Source organism: Labeo rohita, chromosome 12 (assembly GCF_022985175.1).
Source record: "Labeo rohita strain BAU-BD-2019 chromosome 12, IGBB_LRoh.1.0, whole genome shotgun sequence".
In the NCBI taxonomy this organism is placed as follows: domain Eukaryota; kingdom Metazoa; phylum Chordata; class Actinopteri; order Cypriniformes; family Cyprinidae; genus Labeo; species Labeo rohita.
In genome coordinates this window covers 21,381,112-21,399,044 of record NC_066880.1, presented here as the reverse complement: position 1 = coordinate 21,399,044, position 17,933 = coordinate 21,381,112, and the positions used below count along the sequence as shown (strand labels likewise).

The window sequence follows — 17,933 nt, the reverse complement described above, 5'->3', positions numbered from 1 at the left end:
GAGGCTCATCAGTAAGGCATGCATGCACTCTGACCTCTGATGTAAAACAACCCTGAAACATAATCTGCTCCAGAGATTAAATTATCCATAAACTTACCTGGGTATGTCACATTACACCCCCCAAGGATGAACTCAAGTAACACATAAGTGAGAGGCCAGTAAACATTTACTCCTGGAACATTTTCATAAACATTAAAAAATACAAGGATTTAAGCAACATTTGTTAAATTTAATTCTCTTTATTGCGATACAAGACTTGATTTGACCACAACGTAGGTCCAGATTATGAACTCTTTAGTGTGACTATTTTTATTTGTAAGATATGTGGACAGTGACCACTTCAACAAGCAACATAGACTGATAATGTTATTATATTTTTCATATGCCATTAGATATATGTAGGAAAATACCTATAAAAACATTTGGTAACCTGATCTCAGAATAGACAGGGTTCTAGATTTACAAAGGTGAGTCCCAAAACCATTAACAATCCCAAAATGAACACCTGAAATTGGTGTATTTTTGTCACAGGAAAAAAAAAATGCTTTCATTATTCCAGTATTTGTTACCATGAAACTACTACAAGTACTAAATCTAAAATCAAGATGTTCTAAACCTCTTTTTATTTTACAGTTTTTTCATTCTCTTGCTCTATAACATTATTCACTTTCAACAACAGAGATGTGTGCAATATCTGCATATTGTCTTCATTATTTAGTACAGCAGATGTCAATCTGCAGACTGTGGAGATGCACTGACTGCTGCAGTCGGCTGAGCCAGCATGGAGAACCAGGATGACATTGCTGATTTAGCGACGGTCAAAGCTCCACCTACTGACTGACCTAAAACAAAATATTGAAAGCCAAGCAAGAAATAAATGCTACAAAATCTGGTGCTGACAAAACATTCAACCAATAACATGGAATGTTTGAGCAACTTATTTCAGGTCACACATGACACAAACACAGTGCAGTTTATTCATTCACACACACACACACACAAACACACATACATACATACATACATACATACATATATATATATACACACACACACACACACACACACACACACACACACACAGTTGTGCTTATAAATTTACAGACCCCTTGCCGAATATGCTAAATGTTAATAATTTTGACAAAATAGGGATCATGAAAACTGTATATTATTTTTTATTTAGTACTGTCCTGAATAAATGATTTCAAATAACACGATTATATATACTCCACAAGACAAAATAATAACTGAATTTATATAAATGAAAATTTAAAATTCAAAATTTTACACACCCTTGAATCTTAATACTGTGTGGCTTTTCTTGGATAATCCATGACTGTTTTTCCAGAGCAGTTCATCTGCCTACTGTTCTTCAGAAAAATCTTTCAGCTCCTGCACATTATTTGTTTTTTTTTTTCCAGCATCTTCTACATATTTGAACACTTTCCAAAAGTAAACGTATGATTTTGAGATCCATCTTTTCACATTGAGAACAATTGAGGTACTCATACACAACTATTACAACAAGGGATTCATGAACAACAATCACAAAACAAACAAAAAAAAAAAACAATCGTGGATCATCCAGGAATTAACACACAGTATTAGGATTCAAGTGTATGTAAACTTTTGAACGGGGTCATTTTTATAAAATCAGTTATTATTTTGTCTTGCGGAGTATGTATAAACATCTGTTATGTGAAATAGCTTATTCAGGACAGACATGTAATTTTCATGATCCCTCTTATTTTGTTAAAATTATTAACATTTTGCATATTCTGCAATGGATATGTAAATTTATGAGCACAACTATATATGTAGTGTGCTCATAACTGCAATATTGTAGAGATAGATAGGCTAATCTATTTATAAAGAAACATGTCAAATTATACTTTTTTCATGAATGTATCATGTGATATTAGCTCTTCAGATGAAGAAGAGAATGGAAAGAAGCCGTTAACAGAGCAAATAGTAATAAGTGTAGCCACTACATCTACAGATATGGACAATTTAGAAAAAGAAACAACACAAAAATAAAACGGCGGCAAACAATGTGGGCTGTTAGCCCAAAAACATCTCAGTATCGACCTCAAACACACTGAGAAATCACAAATGAACTGTTCAAATCAGTGTTCCGGGCTTTTTATGGATCTATTCAGACCAGCAAGGGAGAACTGTATGGTATCAGCAGTTACCGGAGCCTTCAGGCGGCACTAAATTGCCACATTAAAGAACTGCCACATTAATTTAATGCAATATATATATATATCTTATATGGTCTGTCTGAATACTGGATTCTGATTGGCTGGCAGGTATGCAGTAAAACCATTTAATGCACAGGTAGCTCCAAGTCAGTTTAATCACCGTTCTATATTAATGCGCTGCTTTAATTGATGCACACAAACACACACACACATCACTTGCACACAAACGCACACTCATACACACACACACACACAGAGGTCGGAGATTGCATTGCGCTGCGCACATACATAAACGCTTCCCTGCGATTCTCATTAATAAAATAGCCTAAATACTAGATAGTTACATTTGAACAACCAGGACTCTTCCTAGAGTTGGACGAGCTGAATAATCTGGGAAAAGGGATTTGGTAAGAGGTGACCAAGAACCTGATAGTCATTCTGGTTTAACTCCAGACATCATATGTGGAGATAGGAGAAAAACACAGAAGGACAACCATCACTGCAATGTGACTGGCAGTATGGCAGAGTGGCCAGATGGGAGCCTCGCTTTAGTGAAAACACATCAAAGACACAATCAAGACAATGCAAGAGTGGCTTAGGGAATTTCACTGAGTGGCTCAGCCAGAGCCTGGATATTAACCTAGTAAAATGTCTCTGGAGAAACCTGTAAATGGCTGCCCACTGTGGGCCCCCACCCAGCCTGACAGAGCTTGAGAGGATTTACAGAGAAGAATGGCAAAAACAACAACAACAACAACAACAACAAAAACAAATCCAGATGTGGAAAGCTTGTTCAATTGTACCCAAAAAGGCTAAGTAATGAATTAAGCTATGTAATTATTTCAGTGTTCCTTTTAATAAATTATTATTTTTTACAAATCTGTTTTTGCTTTGTCTGGAACATTGACTGATGTGGAAATAATAATTCATTTTAGCATATTGCAAAATGGGGTATGTAGAGTATGGATACTTTTGCAAAGCACTGCACGATCAGGGTGTGGCTATTGTGTACTGCTGGAACAGACTGTGAAAAAAGCTTAATGTGAAATAAGAAGGAATTAACAACAATTTAATCTATTGTTCATCTTACCGACAGCCTTTCCTGTCTGCACAACACTTCGGCTCGTCGACATCACAGCGTTCCCGATCTTCTTTCCACGTTCGCTGTTCTGCATTGAGCTGAAATATCAGGAGAGAGCTATCACAAAAAATATCCATTTATACTACTTCTTGTACAATTTTATGACTAACCCATGATTTATTTAATTATAAACACAGGAATGAGGACAGCTTCAATAACAGAAATATGTGGCAACAATGCATAGCCTACCAACTGTCGACGACTACAAAAGGAACTACATAACATCCATCTACGTCAATGTCTGTATGGCAGAGGAACTTAACATGTTCTCTCTCTGCTTTGACAGAGAGAGATCAATGGTAGGGCAACAACGAAGCCTGTACTTGACCAACATCATCCACTGACACTGAACACTGATGAGGTCAGAAGTGTTTCGCACAGTGTAAATGTGAGAAGTGTCTGGCTCTGATGGTCTTCCTGAGTCTGTACTTTGGGTACAAGGTTTTTATCAGCATTTTCAATCTCTTCCTGAGCAGAACGGTTGTCCCTGTGTCTCTAAACAATAATAATTGTGCTTTTACCCAAACTACAAAAAGTGTGTTGTTTGATTGACCTATTGCACTCGTGCGTCTAATTTTAAAGTACTTTAAAGGGGTCATTGGATGCCCAGTTGATATGATTCTTTAGGGTCTTAATGAAAAGTCTATAATATACTTTGGTTAAAAATTCTCAATGGTTGTGTAAAACAACACCTTTTTTACCTTGTCAAAATGAGCTCTACAAAAATCATCCCATTCTGAGGGATTGTTCCTTTAAATGCAAAGGAGCTCTGCTCACCCCGCCCCTCTCTTCTCTCTGTGAAGTGACGAGCTGCTCTGAGAGATTGTTTACTTTAGCCGCATGTAGCGCGTTAAACTGAACTTACTAACTAGCAAGTTATTAGTAAAAGTGATTGCAGAGATTCATAAAAAAACCCTTATACTCACTTCTGCTGTAGGTGAAGCTGGATCACGAATGATTTGCACAAACATAGACGCATTTAGTTTCCTTAACGGGTGAATAGATTAGCAGAGGATGCAATTAGCCTTGCTCTGCATAGTGCCTAGAACATGTATGTCAGAATGTTTGTTTGTTGATTTTAGCATGGTCTTTAATGTAGCCCTGGCATCCCAAATTCTATATAGCCTGCGAAAAAGTGCAGTCATGACTGGTCTCAACTACACACACACACATGCAATTGCACTACACTGCTCTACCTTTTGTATTCATCAAGCTTATACCTGCCATTGGAAAAAAACATCCTGTTAAATGAATAAATGTACAGTATAATCAACTCTGGCCTTGTAGGCATTTGGTGTTCACCTTTATGTGCTTTTGAATTTCCTGTCTTGAAAGGTTAGGCCTTTGTACAAAGAGTTAACATGGTAGTTGTCACAAATTCAATCAAAAGAAGAATTTCCAGTACTGCAAATAAATGTATGACATAATCAACTCTGGCCTTGTAGGCATTTGGTGTTCACCTTCAGTCTGCTTTTGAATTTGCTGACTTCAAAGGTTAGGCCTTTGTACAAAGAGTTAACATGGTAGTTGTCACAAACTCAATCAGAAGAAGATTTTCCAGTACTGCTAATAGAATCCCAATGCATTGTGGCCCACTTTAGGAACAGAAGACTGGGGGCATGCAACATGCATTTCATTTGAACATGCATTTCATTTGTACTTCTATACACTTGAGCATTTTAACCTGATACATTTTAAGATCTGATCACAAATAAATCAAAAGTGTCTTGCAGGTTTAATTAATTAACAAAAAACCTCCTCATGTAATCACCTAGAATACTCTAACTCTAGATTTACTTTTTTAATTCTAGATTATTGTAGGCCAACCACCCAGTAATGCATTATACATTTACTGCACAAATTCCAGCCGAACAAAATGCAGCAGCTAGAGTTCCTACTAGAACCAGGAAATATCACTATATAAGCCTGGTTCTATCAACATTGCGTTAACCTATTAAACACCCTTAAAATGTCTTGTTGATTACATATATAGCCATGAATTGTTTAGCATCTCAGTATGTAAGCGAGCTCTTATCACATTTTAATCCATCACATTCACTGCTGTTTAAAAACTCCAGTTGATAATACCTAGAATATCAAAATCGACTGCAGGCAGTAGATTATTTTCCTATTTAGCACCCAAACTCTGGAACAGTCTTCCTAGCATTGTTTAGGAGGCAGACACACTCAATTTAAATCTATTCTATCTCTTTATCCTGGCGTACACATTACATACTATCACATTTCTATCATTCAAATCCCTTTCTATCAAAAAAACCCAATGTGCTTGTTACGTTGTAAGAAGAATGGTATTTACATTTATATTATATACTTATATGATAAAATATTATTAAATAACATCAATCCACAAATCTGACTTGTGATTTGTTGAGAGAGTAATTGGTTTAAGCTTTTTTCTCCATGTCTGTCACCTGATGAAATAAGCTGAATAATGACCATATTGTTTTGTGTAGAGCTGCTTTATAGCTAACTAATTTACAATTAAACTTTACAGTTATTGAACTGAACTAAATCAACACTGACCTAAATGGAGATGAATTGACACTATTGTCTTTTTATAACTGCTTTACAATTTGGAACTGTTGACGCTGACATCACTGATTCTGTTACTCTTCTCTTTAATACTGCGAGGTTGCTTTAAAACAATCTCTATTGTAATTAAGGGCTATATAAATAAAGTACACTTGACATGCACTTAACATCTACACAACATCATTCTTGCAAAGATGCTGTGTCATTTGTCCTTCAACAATTATAACTATTTTAACTAAAGTTCTACAGACAGATCATATGGATATTAAAACTGCGCACTCCAAGAGTATGCAAACAAAAGCATAATGAGTGTGGAACACTTACTGTGACAAGCGGATCTTCACATCGGCCACACTGTACTGACCCTGGAATGGATGGCTAAGAACACAGAGTCAAAAGATATAAGGTCAAATTTAAAATTTCCTGTGTTATGTTCATTTGTTAGAAAAGGTACTGTAACAAAAAATATGTTTTGCCTGCTTTCAAGTGAGCCAACTAAACAACACATGCTAATGATGCATAAAAGGTGACAAAACTCAGAAATGTATTACCAGAAATTATGGTAGTTGGTGAAGGAGGGTGCAGGTAAACTTTTGCAAATTAACATGAAGTTACTGAACACATTTTAGACTATAAATGAGTAAGTTTGTAACTGTGTTTGTACGTTACATTCATGTCCAAACAAGGTCTGCTGAAGACAGTTTACATAACAGTTCTTTAAATGTTCTTCATGATTTGTGACTGTTATGAATTGCTCATATACTGATGTACATCTGTGATTTAAATAGGGGAGACCAGAGACTGTTGTGACAATCTGTCCAATTTAAATACTTTAAAATTTGCTACAAATCAGCTATAAAACATGAACACCACCCTCTTGAGTTTACAGTAGACGTTATATGTAAAAATATAAAGAATTTACTTGACAAAAAAATATATTTTTTAGCAAGAGAAAATGATCTGTAAAGCTGAACAAGGTAATTCATTAAAAAATAAACAATAATAATGCATATACAAAATTTTAACTCCATGTTTTCTAGGGTTACCGCCCACACAACCTACTGTTACAAACTTGCAGTAGTTGGGTAGTTTGCAAAATGTGCACTCTTCGTCCTTGACAATAACTTTTAGTTTAGGAATAAGTTGTAGTTTTTAAAACTATTAAATAAATATGAGAATATTAATATCAAAGTTTGAGATAAGCAGCAGAGAAAACAATGAGTTGCACATATTTTCTCTGTGACCTCACATATTTTTCTGAACAAGACTGCTGCTTTTAAGATATGTCTGACATTATTCTGGCATACTTTAAAAACTAGTAAGCAGTAAACAGTAAGCAGAATAGTAGTATTCCAAACTGATTTGTCTCAACTGTGTTTGACTCAGTTGTCGTACCCTGGTGCAATATTGGCCATGGCTGGATACTTGTTGCTGATCCACACTCTGTAGTTGTGTGTGATTTTCCAAGCGGACGTGAACGCAGTTCCATAATCTGCCAACAGACGCTCATGATCTGATTGAAAAAATACAAAAAACAAAACAACTGAAATACAAAATAAAACTTCATGTAAAGACACAGCATGACATATACATGAACTTGAAATGAAATAATCTCAGCTTAATATTCACATTACTGTCATCTGTAAAGCTGTTTATTGCTGAACTGAACTTTGAATGAATTTTACACATTTACTGAACACAAATGAACCAACACTGAACTGACTGGTGATGAATAATGACACTATTGTCTTGCTACAGTTTAATACACATGTGAAACTGCTTTGAAACAATCACTATTGTAGTGCTATAAAAATAAAGTTCCTTGAATTGACATATGAACCTGGAATGAGGTGTGTTCAGTTGGCAACTTGACCTTACTAAAGAAAAATGTGGCTCAGTGGGTAACACTCTGGCCTCACAGAAAGAAAGTCCACAGTTTGAGTGCCGACTGAGCCAAGAGGCCATTACTTTGTATAGTTTGCATGTCCTGTGTTGGTGTGGGTTTTCTCTGGGTACTCTGATTTCCCCCACAATCCAAAGACATGCAGGTTGGGTAAACTGGAAGCTAGGTATAAGTACAATTGTGTATGTCTGTGAGTATTAGCCCTGTGATTCATCCAAGTTGCAGATAACAGATTGTTTCAAAAAACATTTCACCATATACACTCTTTATCCATCACTTTAATTACTACTGGTCACTGTTAATTCATGTTCATTCATAATGCATACAGGTATTCTAATACATTTTACACAAATTAATAATAGTTAGATATGTGTATGTGTGTGTGTTATAATGCACCTTGTTGTAGAGCAGAAGATAACAGTGAGTGGACATATAGGCCAAACTGTGCCCGTATCCACTCGTCTCCACCCTCCCAGCCCGTCCCATCCAGAAATACATCCTCTTTGTTTTCAGTGACATGTTTTACCAGATAATCAGCAAAGCGTAGATCAGCTGTGCTTAAATACAGCATTTTGCGCAACTCTGGGTCATGGATCTGAATACGAGCTTCATCCACCTGCACACATGCAAATTTAAAAATAATTAAAGGTCAACGAAGGTAGCATGTGCAAGAAGATATTTGGTTGAAAACCATCAAGAAATAAAAATGTGCATATATTGTATAAATAAAATGAAGCCTATTTTAAAGGCTATTAAGATTGCATTGTTTTGCATTATGACATTATTTTTAAGACAATTAAAGAAATAGTTCACCCACATAAATGAAATAATGTGTCATCGCTGTGAATTTGCTAGTCGCTTTTCCATGCAATCACAATGAATGGGGGCCGAAGCTTTCAAGCTTTTGAAAGGATGCTGAAGTACCTCAGATATACAATAAAAGTGGCCAAACAACTTGTGCACTACTATGTGTTCCCATTAATTTCTATGGTAGCCACAAATAGTGAGTGGCTGTCAGACAACTCTGACAATGATTTAAGAACATCAAGGTTATAATCTGATTGGTCGACAAAACAACACAATCCAAGTTGACCGTTACACTTTTTCCTAATGTTAGAGGCGTGGAGATTGGCATCTCCCCTCATAATAAGAAATTCTCTGGTAATGTCTGACTTGTGGATGAATGATTTTAGCTGAATCAGATCTTCTCAATGATCCAATCACACTTAACAGATTATCAGTTAATAACTTCACTTTTTGCCTGTTTCTCAGACAGACCTACTATGTGGCTTCAGAATAGTAAAGACGACTACTTTATGCCATCTGTAAGTCATACACTCCTTTTTAATAAAATGTTTGTCTGAGGAGAGGATTTTATGCATTTATTAGTACTGGCTGTAGCTAAAATATCCAAATCCACTTTGGCCATGTATATTATTTTAAATCATTAATCATCATTTTGGGGGATGTTTCCAGAAAGGATGATTTTCATGACTGTATTACAATTATGTGAGTCATCATGAGGAATAAAGAGAAATATAAATAAAAGTAAAACTACAGATGCATTACAGTAATGAGAATTTAGATGACAAATTTGTATGACAATCATTTTAATCATTCTTGCATTGTGATGTGTTTATTTTCATTCTTTCATGAAAATAAATGCCACAATGCAAAAAATACACAGAACTTGAATTTGGTGAACTTTGATGAAATATGAGCTGCACATATTCTTGACAGGCTTTGTGAGATCAAATATTATCAAATAATAGCCTCTATAATATTAGATTGATTATGCAAAGACAAAAAGTGTTTGGACTCACATCCACAATGGCATCACTCAGGTGCCGCTGCTGACGGAAGAGGATGTTGGTCGCTCCGGCAACAAAACCTCGAATACTTATGTCTGACAGCAGGTGGTGCTGTTGGAGTGCCATGTATGGCATGCACAGGTAACCCTAGAAACAGGGAAATAGGCAATGAGGTCAAAATGTCGAACAACTCAAACTGGCATGATTAATTCAGTGGTTAGGGTTTGGTTGGTTAGTAGTTAGTCCCTGCTGGTAGAATCTCAAACAACTTTCTAGAGTAAAACTTTCTGCATTCTAATTTATGACATTTGTCAGTTAACTTTGCTGAAAATGTTTGTCTGAGGAGATGACTTTATGTGCTTGCTAGTATTGTCTGTAGCTAAAATATCCAACCCCAACTGCACACTATGGCCATTTATTTTAAATTATTTAGCATAATTTATTATCATTTTGAAGTATGTTTCCAGACAGGATGATTTTCATGACTGTATTACGATAATGTGAACTACCATAGAGAACAAAAAGAATTACAGAAAGTAGTTTGAACTTTGAAACCCTATTTGTATTTAATAGCATAATTACATCATCCTGGACTGCCCAATCAATAAAGAAGCAGGTTGAACAAATGCATGCTATGACACTAGCAAATTAGTGGTTCTGTCAGGGTAATGTCCTAACCTTTGTGCTGTTGCTTCTTTATGTATGCAGACTGCAATAACCTAATTTGCTGTGAGATTAAATGGCATGTTTAATTTTTCTGTTGCTTTGCAAATAAGTACACACATTTGAAGTGAATTAAATTTTAAATTGTATGTATACATGCCTTACAAACTTGCTCCTGGAGGGCCACTGTCTTGCAGATTTTACCTCCAACCCTTAATAAACACACCTGAAACAGCTAATCAGGGTTTTCAAACTAACTAGAAACTTCCAGGCAGTTGTGTTGGAGCTGGCTGAAGCTTAACTCTGCAGGACATTGGCCCTCCAATAGTGGGATTGGACACCCCTGGTTTATGTGATCAGGTGCATTGTCATTTCTGATGTGCCACACCAAGCATGTTGTCACAGCAACCAGATACAACATATTATATTTATTTAGCTATTTAGATTAAAAAACAAAAGTATAAAGTAGAATTTTATGAATTAGAATTACATTTAAAATTCAGTCTATATAACCAGTCGGTTTTACCTGAATATGCATATAAATACAAATAATTTTGCTATTGCAACAGATACAGATATTATCTTAGCTACACAACCCTACCACTCATCATTCTCTTAGGAGCCATGCAGAAGAATGGAAAGTCACCAAAAAAAAAGTATTTGAATTTTGTTACAGTTTCATTAGTATCACAAGAAGGATTCCTGTAGGAGACTTGTATACAATTTTATTTACCTTATTTTAATTCTAATCAAATTTTCTTATTTTGTCATCTTTTCTTAGTGTGTGCTCGTACTGCAGGCACGGGGGGAAATTCTGTTACAAATGCTGCAATTCCAAGCAAGAAGGGGGTGCTGATACCAGCCAAACAGTCAGAGACTGAAAGATGTTTGTTTGGCAGTGTTGGAATAGCAAACTTATGGGACTTGCAATATCTTCCTGTTTTCTTTTTTCTCTCAGTACATTAAGTAAATATCATCAACATCATCTCATTCTTGGTGAGTCAAGACACATCAGCCTCAAAGTATTTTACCGGTACAATTTTTAATGTAGAGTTTAACTCTAGAATGAAATTAAGATTAAAGGAGTAGTTCACTTCTAGTACAAAAATTTGCAGATAATTTACTCACCCCCTTGTTATCCAAGATGTTTATGTCTTGCTTTCTTCAGACGTAAAGAAAGTATGTTTTTTGAGGAAAATGTTTCAGGATTCCATTCCATTCAGGAATGCAAAACAAAAAAACAATTTATATTATTTTTTAACCTCAAATGCCTGTCTTGTCTAGCTCTGCTTGTACTCTGTGTATTTCAGTTCAAGGTAGGTCGAAAAACTTCCATCTCATTTTCTTCTCTAACTTCAAAATTGTCGTACATCGCCGTTTGCTTTTTTTTTTGTAAAGGGTGTTTGATCTTCTTTGCACGCTCACTTTGTGAACACTGGTTCGGTACTTCTGCAGTGATGTAGGACGATTTTGAAGTTGGAGGAGAAAATGAGATGGGAGTTTTTCGACCTACCCTAACTGTCTTGAACCAGGATACACAGAGTACATGCAGAGCTAGACAAGACGAGCATTTGAGGTTGAAAATTGTATAAATTGAAAAAAAATTTTGAAAAAAAAATCGATTGTTTCGCTAGATAAGACCCTTCTTCCTCGGCTAGGATAGTTTAGACCCCTATGAAGTTGCATTTAAACTGCATTTTGAAAGTTCAAACTCGTGGGCCCCATAGAAGTCCACTATATGGAGAGAAATCCTGAAATGTTTTTAAATTAACAAAAAAAAAAACAAACAAACAACTGAAGACAGAAAGACATTTGTTTTTGTTTTTTTAAGTGAACTTCTCCTTTAAGAATCTCTGAAGGCAGAAATGCATTGCTGTTGAGAAAATGTGCTGCACTACTACCTTCAAGCTTACTTATTTTATGTATTTTTTTATATGTAAGAAATCTAATACATTGGCCACCCAAAAGCATGCTCAGCCAAATATAGAAATATCTAACAGTTGTTTTTATTAGCCAATGTGGCATTGAGGTAATCCAGAAATAATTAAAAGCAATTGTTCATACTATGGTATTTGGATGACACATAGTATATACAGTTCTAACATATATATATTGAAAAATATTATAATAAAATTTAACTTGAAGTGCAGAGTCCCTAAAGAGTTGTAGAGTATGGTCTCTAAAGTCTCTAAAGAGTATGGTGAATGTGGATTGTGTTTTGCGTGCATACCTTTGTAAAGATAGCGAGTGGTAATCCATACTGGTCCTCTTGCAGCCCAGATACCAGGCCCGAGGTCAACGTTCCCTGTCCTGTGGCCGACTGTGGCTGTACTGTTATTGGCAGCCCTGAATCTGTGTCAAACTTATTTGAATGAGCTATGTCTACTTTCCCTTCCGTCTCATCCATCACATGAGGCTCCAGCGTCTCCCATTCACACTCTGAGTCCAGCAAGCTTCCTGGATGAGGCTGAAGGTAGTGTGTGTCCACAGTAGTGTTACAAGGCTTTGACTGATCGGGCTGGTCACTGGCATCATATGTGCCCTCAAGGTCTTTTGATATGTCAGCAATATCTGTAGCAGATATAGAGAGTGATTCTTCATCTACAGATATGATTTCTGGTGAACTGAAGTCCTCTGAGACGCTCCTCCGGGGCTGATAGTGAGAGGAATCTGCCAGGCCATGCTCTATTATACCTAAAAAAATAAATACATACTTTATACATACTTTACAAAACTTGAAAATAACATTCTCAAAAGTAATTCTCAACCAACTAATCTCACCTAGCCAGACATGTATCACCATAAAATTTGCTCCACTTCAAGAATTGGCAAATTAGAGATAGTTTCATTATTTATTTATAGAAGTGGATTGTCTTGATGGGCTGGAGCTCTGCCATCTTTCACAAAATAAAAGTTACTTTTGGGAATTATCTAAACATAGAGTTTGGCCAATCTTGTTAATCGAAACAATGCAGCATGTTTCACACATGACAAAATTAAACCTTACAGTACAAAGCAAATTATATTACAATAACAACGCCTTCTATTCTCACTCAGTCTGCAGTAATGGAAAGCGCTGATGAGGTATCGTGTGTACGAATGGTGTGCAGAGGTAGGACAGCCGTAGTCCTCGAACTGAAGGATATGACTGGATGAACATTTTATGGTCCTATGTCTTCCGCAGACGATATAAATATATATAAATACATTTAGACCACTTAACTTAGTAATTGCTATTGGGATGTGAAGAGACTTCCAACCAGCATAGCGCAAAATGTTTTTGAACCAAATCACCTACACTGTCTTTAACATTTAATAAAATAATTAACAGATCAAATAATGTGCAATTAAAAGTCAACATTTGATTATCATTAAACAATTTATTTGTATTAGATAATTTAATAACATTTTTAGTGTTTTGTTACTGTCAAGTTAATGTGTTATTTTTAAATTTTTAAGTCACTTTTTTAGTTAGAATAACACACCCACCTATACAAATCTGGCAAAAGATCACAACCTTTTTACCTGGAAACAATGACAGGACGGTCATCAGAGTTTCAACCAATCTCTTCACCGGATTCACATAAAATAGGATCTATAGGGAGATAGTAAACATTTGTGAATTTAAGACAAGACTCCTCCATTAGAAACCACTTTACTACAAAGTGTATAATGAGATGGTAATAATAACCTTCTTTTCCAGCAGAATCAGTTTAAATAGAATCAGAACCTACAGCAAATAAAGAGAAACAACACAGCATTTAGTCCAAAAGCAGACTTGCAAGTTTCATAACAAAGATCGAAACTAAAATATATTATGCAAAAGGATGAAGCAGTATTCAAAAAGAATACATTCCTTTACCTTGTGTTTAAAGTGCAGAATCAAATCTCTGGCAGACATACCTTTAGTACAAAAATACTGTCATTTAGAGGTTAAATGATCAATTATATTTTTGAAAAGCAGGTTCTTGAATTACTAAATTATGGTAGTGAAAAGTGTTTTTGAATTACCCAAATAAATCTGAGAACCCTCTAGCGCTGTACAGCTTAAAGATCTGTTCATATGATCATAGAGCTCCTATAGAGAACCGAAAACAAAAATACATGAAAGATGCATTGAGTAATTCTCTGCTCCTGGCTGATATGACCGCTGTCTTTTTATACTGACATCTGTGGGTAATTCACAACTGGCAAAATGGGCAACAAAGACATTTTTTTTTAACTCTGGTGCTACATGACTACAGAAAACAGAAAAGGGGCTGTAGCTTTCTCTTTTACCAGAAAGGTAGAGAAACTTCAACACTCATAATGCACTGAGTACCATAGTTTTAACAACCCCCTGGAGCTATCAAAAATTTGGCTTATGACACAAAATGACACATTTGAGCTAAGCTCAGATATTTAGGTTTCTGCAAACACCTGTATTAACTAATATTTGTTTTGCACCATGACACAAAAATGGCTGCCTTCGTTTAACCAAGTAAAATAAAAATAACAAAAATGTGTGGTTTTGCAACCTATACAAGCAGATAATAAAAAAAATAAGAAAAATGGTTATGCAACCTCCATTGGACCACTTAAGATGTACTGACGCAACTAACAGCAAAGCTGTAAAAAAATAACGTTACCACCTCAGTACTGAGAAATGTCATGTAGCTTTTCAGTAACAAAAATTATTAATTCGCAGGGCAGAGCTGACAACAGGTTTCGGTGTGTGTTTTGCATATGTGGGAGAGAGAGAGAGAGAGAGAGAGAGAGAGAGAGAGATTAACTAATTAAAGGTAATTTTGTGTTCCAAATGGAAATTATTTGTCATATTTATTCTAATGTCTTTTTGTTTTTTTTGGTTTGTTCGCTGTGCTAGACTACACAGGTCTTCAACAATTGAAATAATTTGACGAAGTGATACAGAAATATAATACTGTCAAAACCTGTTTGAAACGACAATGGCAGTGCATGTTTTCAGCAGTTTATTTTTTTTTTTGGACTGTTTTCTAGGGGTTTCTTGTTTTATTTTTTAAACACTGATATGACTTCTACATCTTAAAACAAATCTGACAAAAATAATATGCATCTCATAAGATGTAAATCATTTTTACTTGCTGTATTAGTTCGTAGTATATTAGACAATGAAATGTGTGTGAAGGATCTTGCCTTTAGGATGGAGATCTGAGAGAAATCTTTTTCTTCAAAGTAAGCATGAGTTATTAGCTGAAGTTTAGCCTGTATCAGACCAAACAGCGGCTGAAACAACAATACATTACATTAATCTGCAGAATCAAGCAGGCATTTTATGTAAATAAAGGCTTTTCTTCCATAAACATGTCTTACCAATCGACTGAGAACACAAACACTCTTCTGAACAGTCTCTCTTGTGATATCTGCTTCACGTACTTTCAGTGCCTATAATAGGAAACATTACAATAAATATCAGATTAGACATAATATGATTCTTTTACAGCTTATGGCTTATGCTCCCCTGCACTACATCAATTACAAATTAACATTACACTTTAGATTAGGAAATGCAAATTCACTAATATCTAAGAGTTTTCTCTCAATAAACTTCTAATTTTCTCCTTGTTGACAGTAAGGTAGTTGTTGTAGTAGTTATGTTAAGTGTAGGATAGGGTTAAGGGATCTAGAATATGGTCATACAGAATAAGTATATAAGTACTAATAAACAGCCAATATGCTAGTAATATGCATGATAACAAGCAACTAATTAATACTGATTAATTCAGATTTTTCTTTCTTTCTTTCTTTCAGCAAACACAACAACAGCAAAAACGTGACAGCAATTAGTATAAATTATTCATGGACAAACCTTAGCCTCCATCTGTCTGTAGCAAGAAACTCCATAAACACATTTCTGCTGTCCATCCAGCGGGGGCAAATGAAAGTAGACAGTGTCTGTCCATAAAGAAATATAACACAATGTACGGTTTAAAACCACAAATGGATAATTCCATGCAAAGGTCAACCTTATCATGAAAAAGGTAAATTTTTACCAAAGGTTTTTACTATACTGATAGCACAGATGTCAACATTTAGTGGTTCAAATATCCATGTGAGGTCTCTTTTAAAGTTTTTGAAGCTTTTTATTTATTTTTAGTGCATGATTTTTCATAGTCCGGTAAGTGCTGTTTTCAGGCTTGTCACATCCATAACATATTTCTCATAAACAGACAAGTTGAAATTAAAATGAAGTAACAATTATATGTTCTGTGAAGAGCCATTGCTTCTCTATTTGTTTGGTATTATTGCATCTGGTTTGTGCATTTTAATTCGCAGAAATCCTACAAAGTATGTAGTCTCTTTTTTTGTCTTTTTTTTGTCACATCAGTAATGCATGATTATTTCCCTTTTTTGACATAGAAAACTTGTGCATAGACTGATATTTTTCTGATGTTCAGACTCTATTAACAAGGGTTTATTAAAATATAAACAGACGGTTTAGTATATTGGTAATACCATAAATCCAGTCTCTAAGCAGTTATATGTCACATCCATAACGCAAAATGTCACATCCATAATGCTGGATCTGCCCTTATGCAGATACAATTTAACTCTGATCATATCTTTGATCCTAGATCAGTCTGGAAATATCACCATTATCTTACATTAAAATTTTAAAAGTATATTAGTTTTTTCTAATAATCCTTTTAACTTTAACACTTTACAACACAACAATAAAGCAACAGTGAATGACACATAGTAAAAAAACAAAACAACAACAAAAAAAAACACATTAAAGACAACAAATAAATAAATAAATACATACATAAATAAATAAATAATTGAATAAACAACAAACCACACAAATTTAGGACACTATGTCATACACAACATATCACAGGGAGAAGCCTTAATATTATTGATGTATATCCAAATGCGATACAATTATTTGTAAGGACTGGAGTAAATAAAATATATCAAGAGCAGAAAAGGAATAATCTCTGTTATACTTTTTCCCGGTGGTCTGGCATGTTTATTGGAAATTAGTTTACAAGGAAGATCTAGTAGCAAGTACTAATAATAGGTTTAACTCCAAGACCGAACTCAATTTGATCAAAATTTTAGCCCACCAGACTTTAATTACATTACAATTCCATCAACAATGGATGTAATCTCTTGTATCCACCTTGCATATCTGACATAAGGTATGATATGTAATCTGTGCAAGATCTTAATGTCTCTTGTCTGCCTGATGGATCTAATGACGCTGATGCTCTGGTTGTGGGAAACGATGAAGATTAACAAGCTGATGGTCTGTATTCACCTAGATCATCCTATCTTCTGTATACTCTCTGGTGGTGTAGATTCTGCAATATACGCGGGGCAACTATTTCAATTATGCTTCTGCCTTGCTGAACGTCCACCAGCCTTACATCTTCTTCTGGAAGTTGTGGGGTCATCTAATCCACATCATATAAAGAAATCTACACCATCTTAAAACTAAAGTTTGTTCGCTGGAGCATTTGCATGCCAAGTCTGGTCTTACAATTCACAAAGAAATATACTTACTGTTTATCTTTGAAATACTGGAGTGTCACAGTATACCAAATTGATTACGCAATTTTAATCTAAATTTTAATCTTCTATATACAGTATAGAACAGAAATTGCTTATGTCAAAATCTGCTGATGGCAGTGGAT

The 17,933-nt window shown here is 35.1% G+C and overlaps 1 protein-coding gene across 1 annotated transcript; it reads right to left on the bottom strand.

Moving 5' to 3' along the window:
- Positions 1 to 532: 532 nt before the first annotated feature.
- On the bottom strand, positions 533 to 17,693 carry avl9 (AVL9 homolog (S. cerevisiase)). Its single transcript, XM_051125097.1, has 15 exons — positions 17,612 to 17,693; positions 16,103 to 16,188; positions 15,607 to 15,678; positions 15,430 to 15,519; positions 14,287 to 14,353; positions 14,138 to 14,178; positions 13,967 to 14,005; positions 13,801 to 13,870; positions 12,506 to 12,969; positions 9,625 to 9,759; positions 8,198 to 8,417; positions 7,294 to 7,411; positions 6,223 to 6,276; positions 3,295 to 3,383; positions 533 to 842 (listed from the first exon to the last, which is right to left on the bottom strand). The coding sequence occupies exons 1-15, from the start codon at positions 17,691 to 17,693 to the stop codon at positions 730 to 732; spliced, it is 1,740 nt and encodes a 579-aa protein (XP_050981054.1). The 3' UTR covers positions 533 to 729.
- Positions 17,694 to 17,933: the final 240 nt, after the last annotated feature.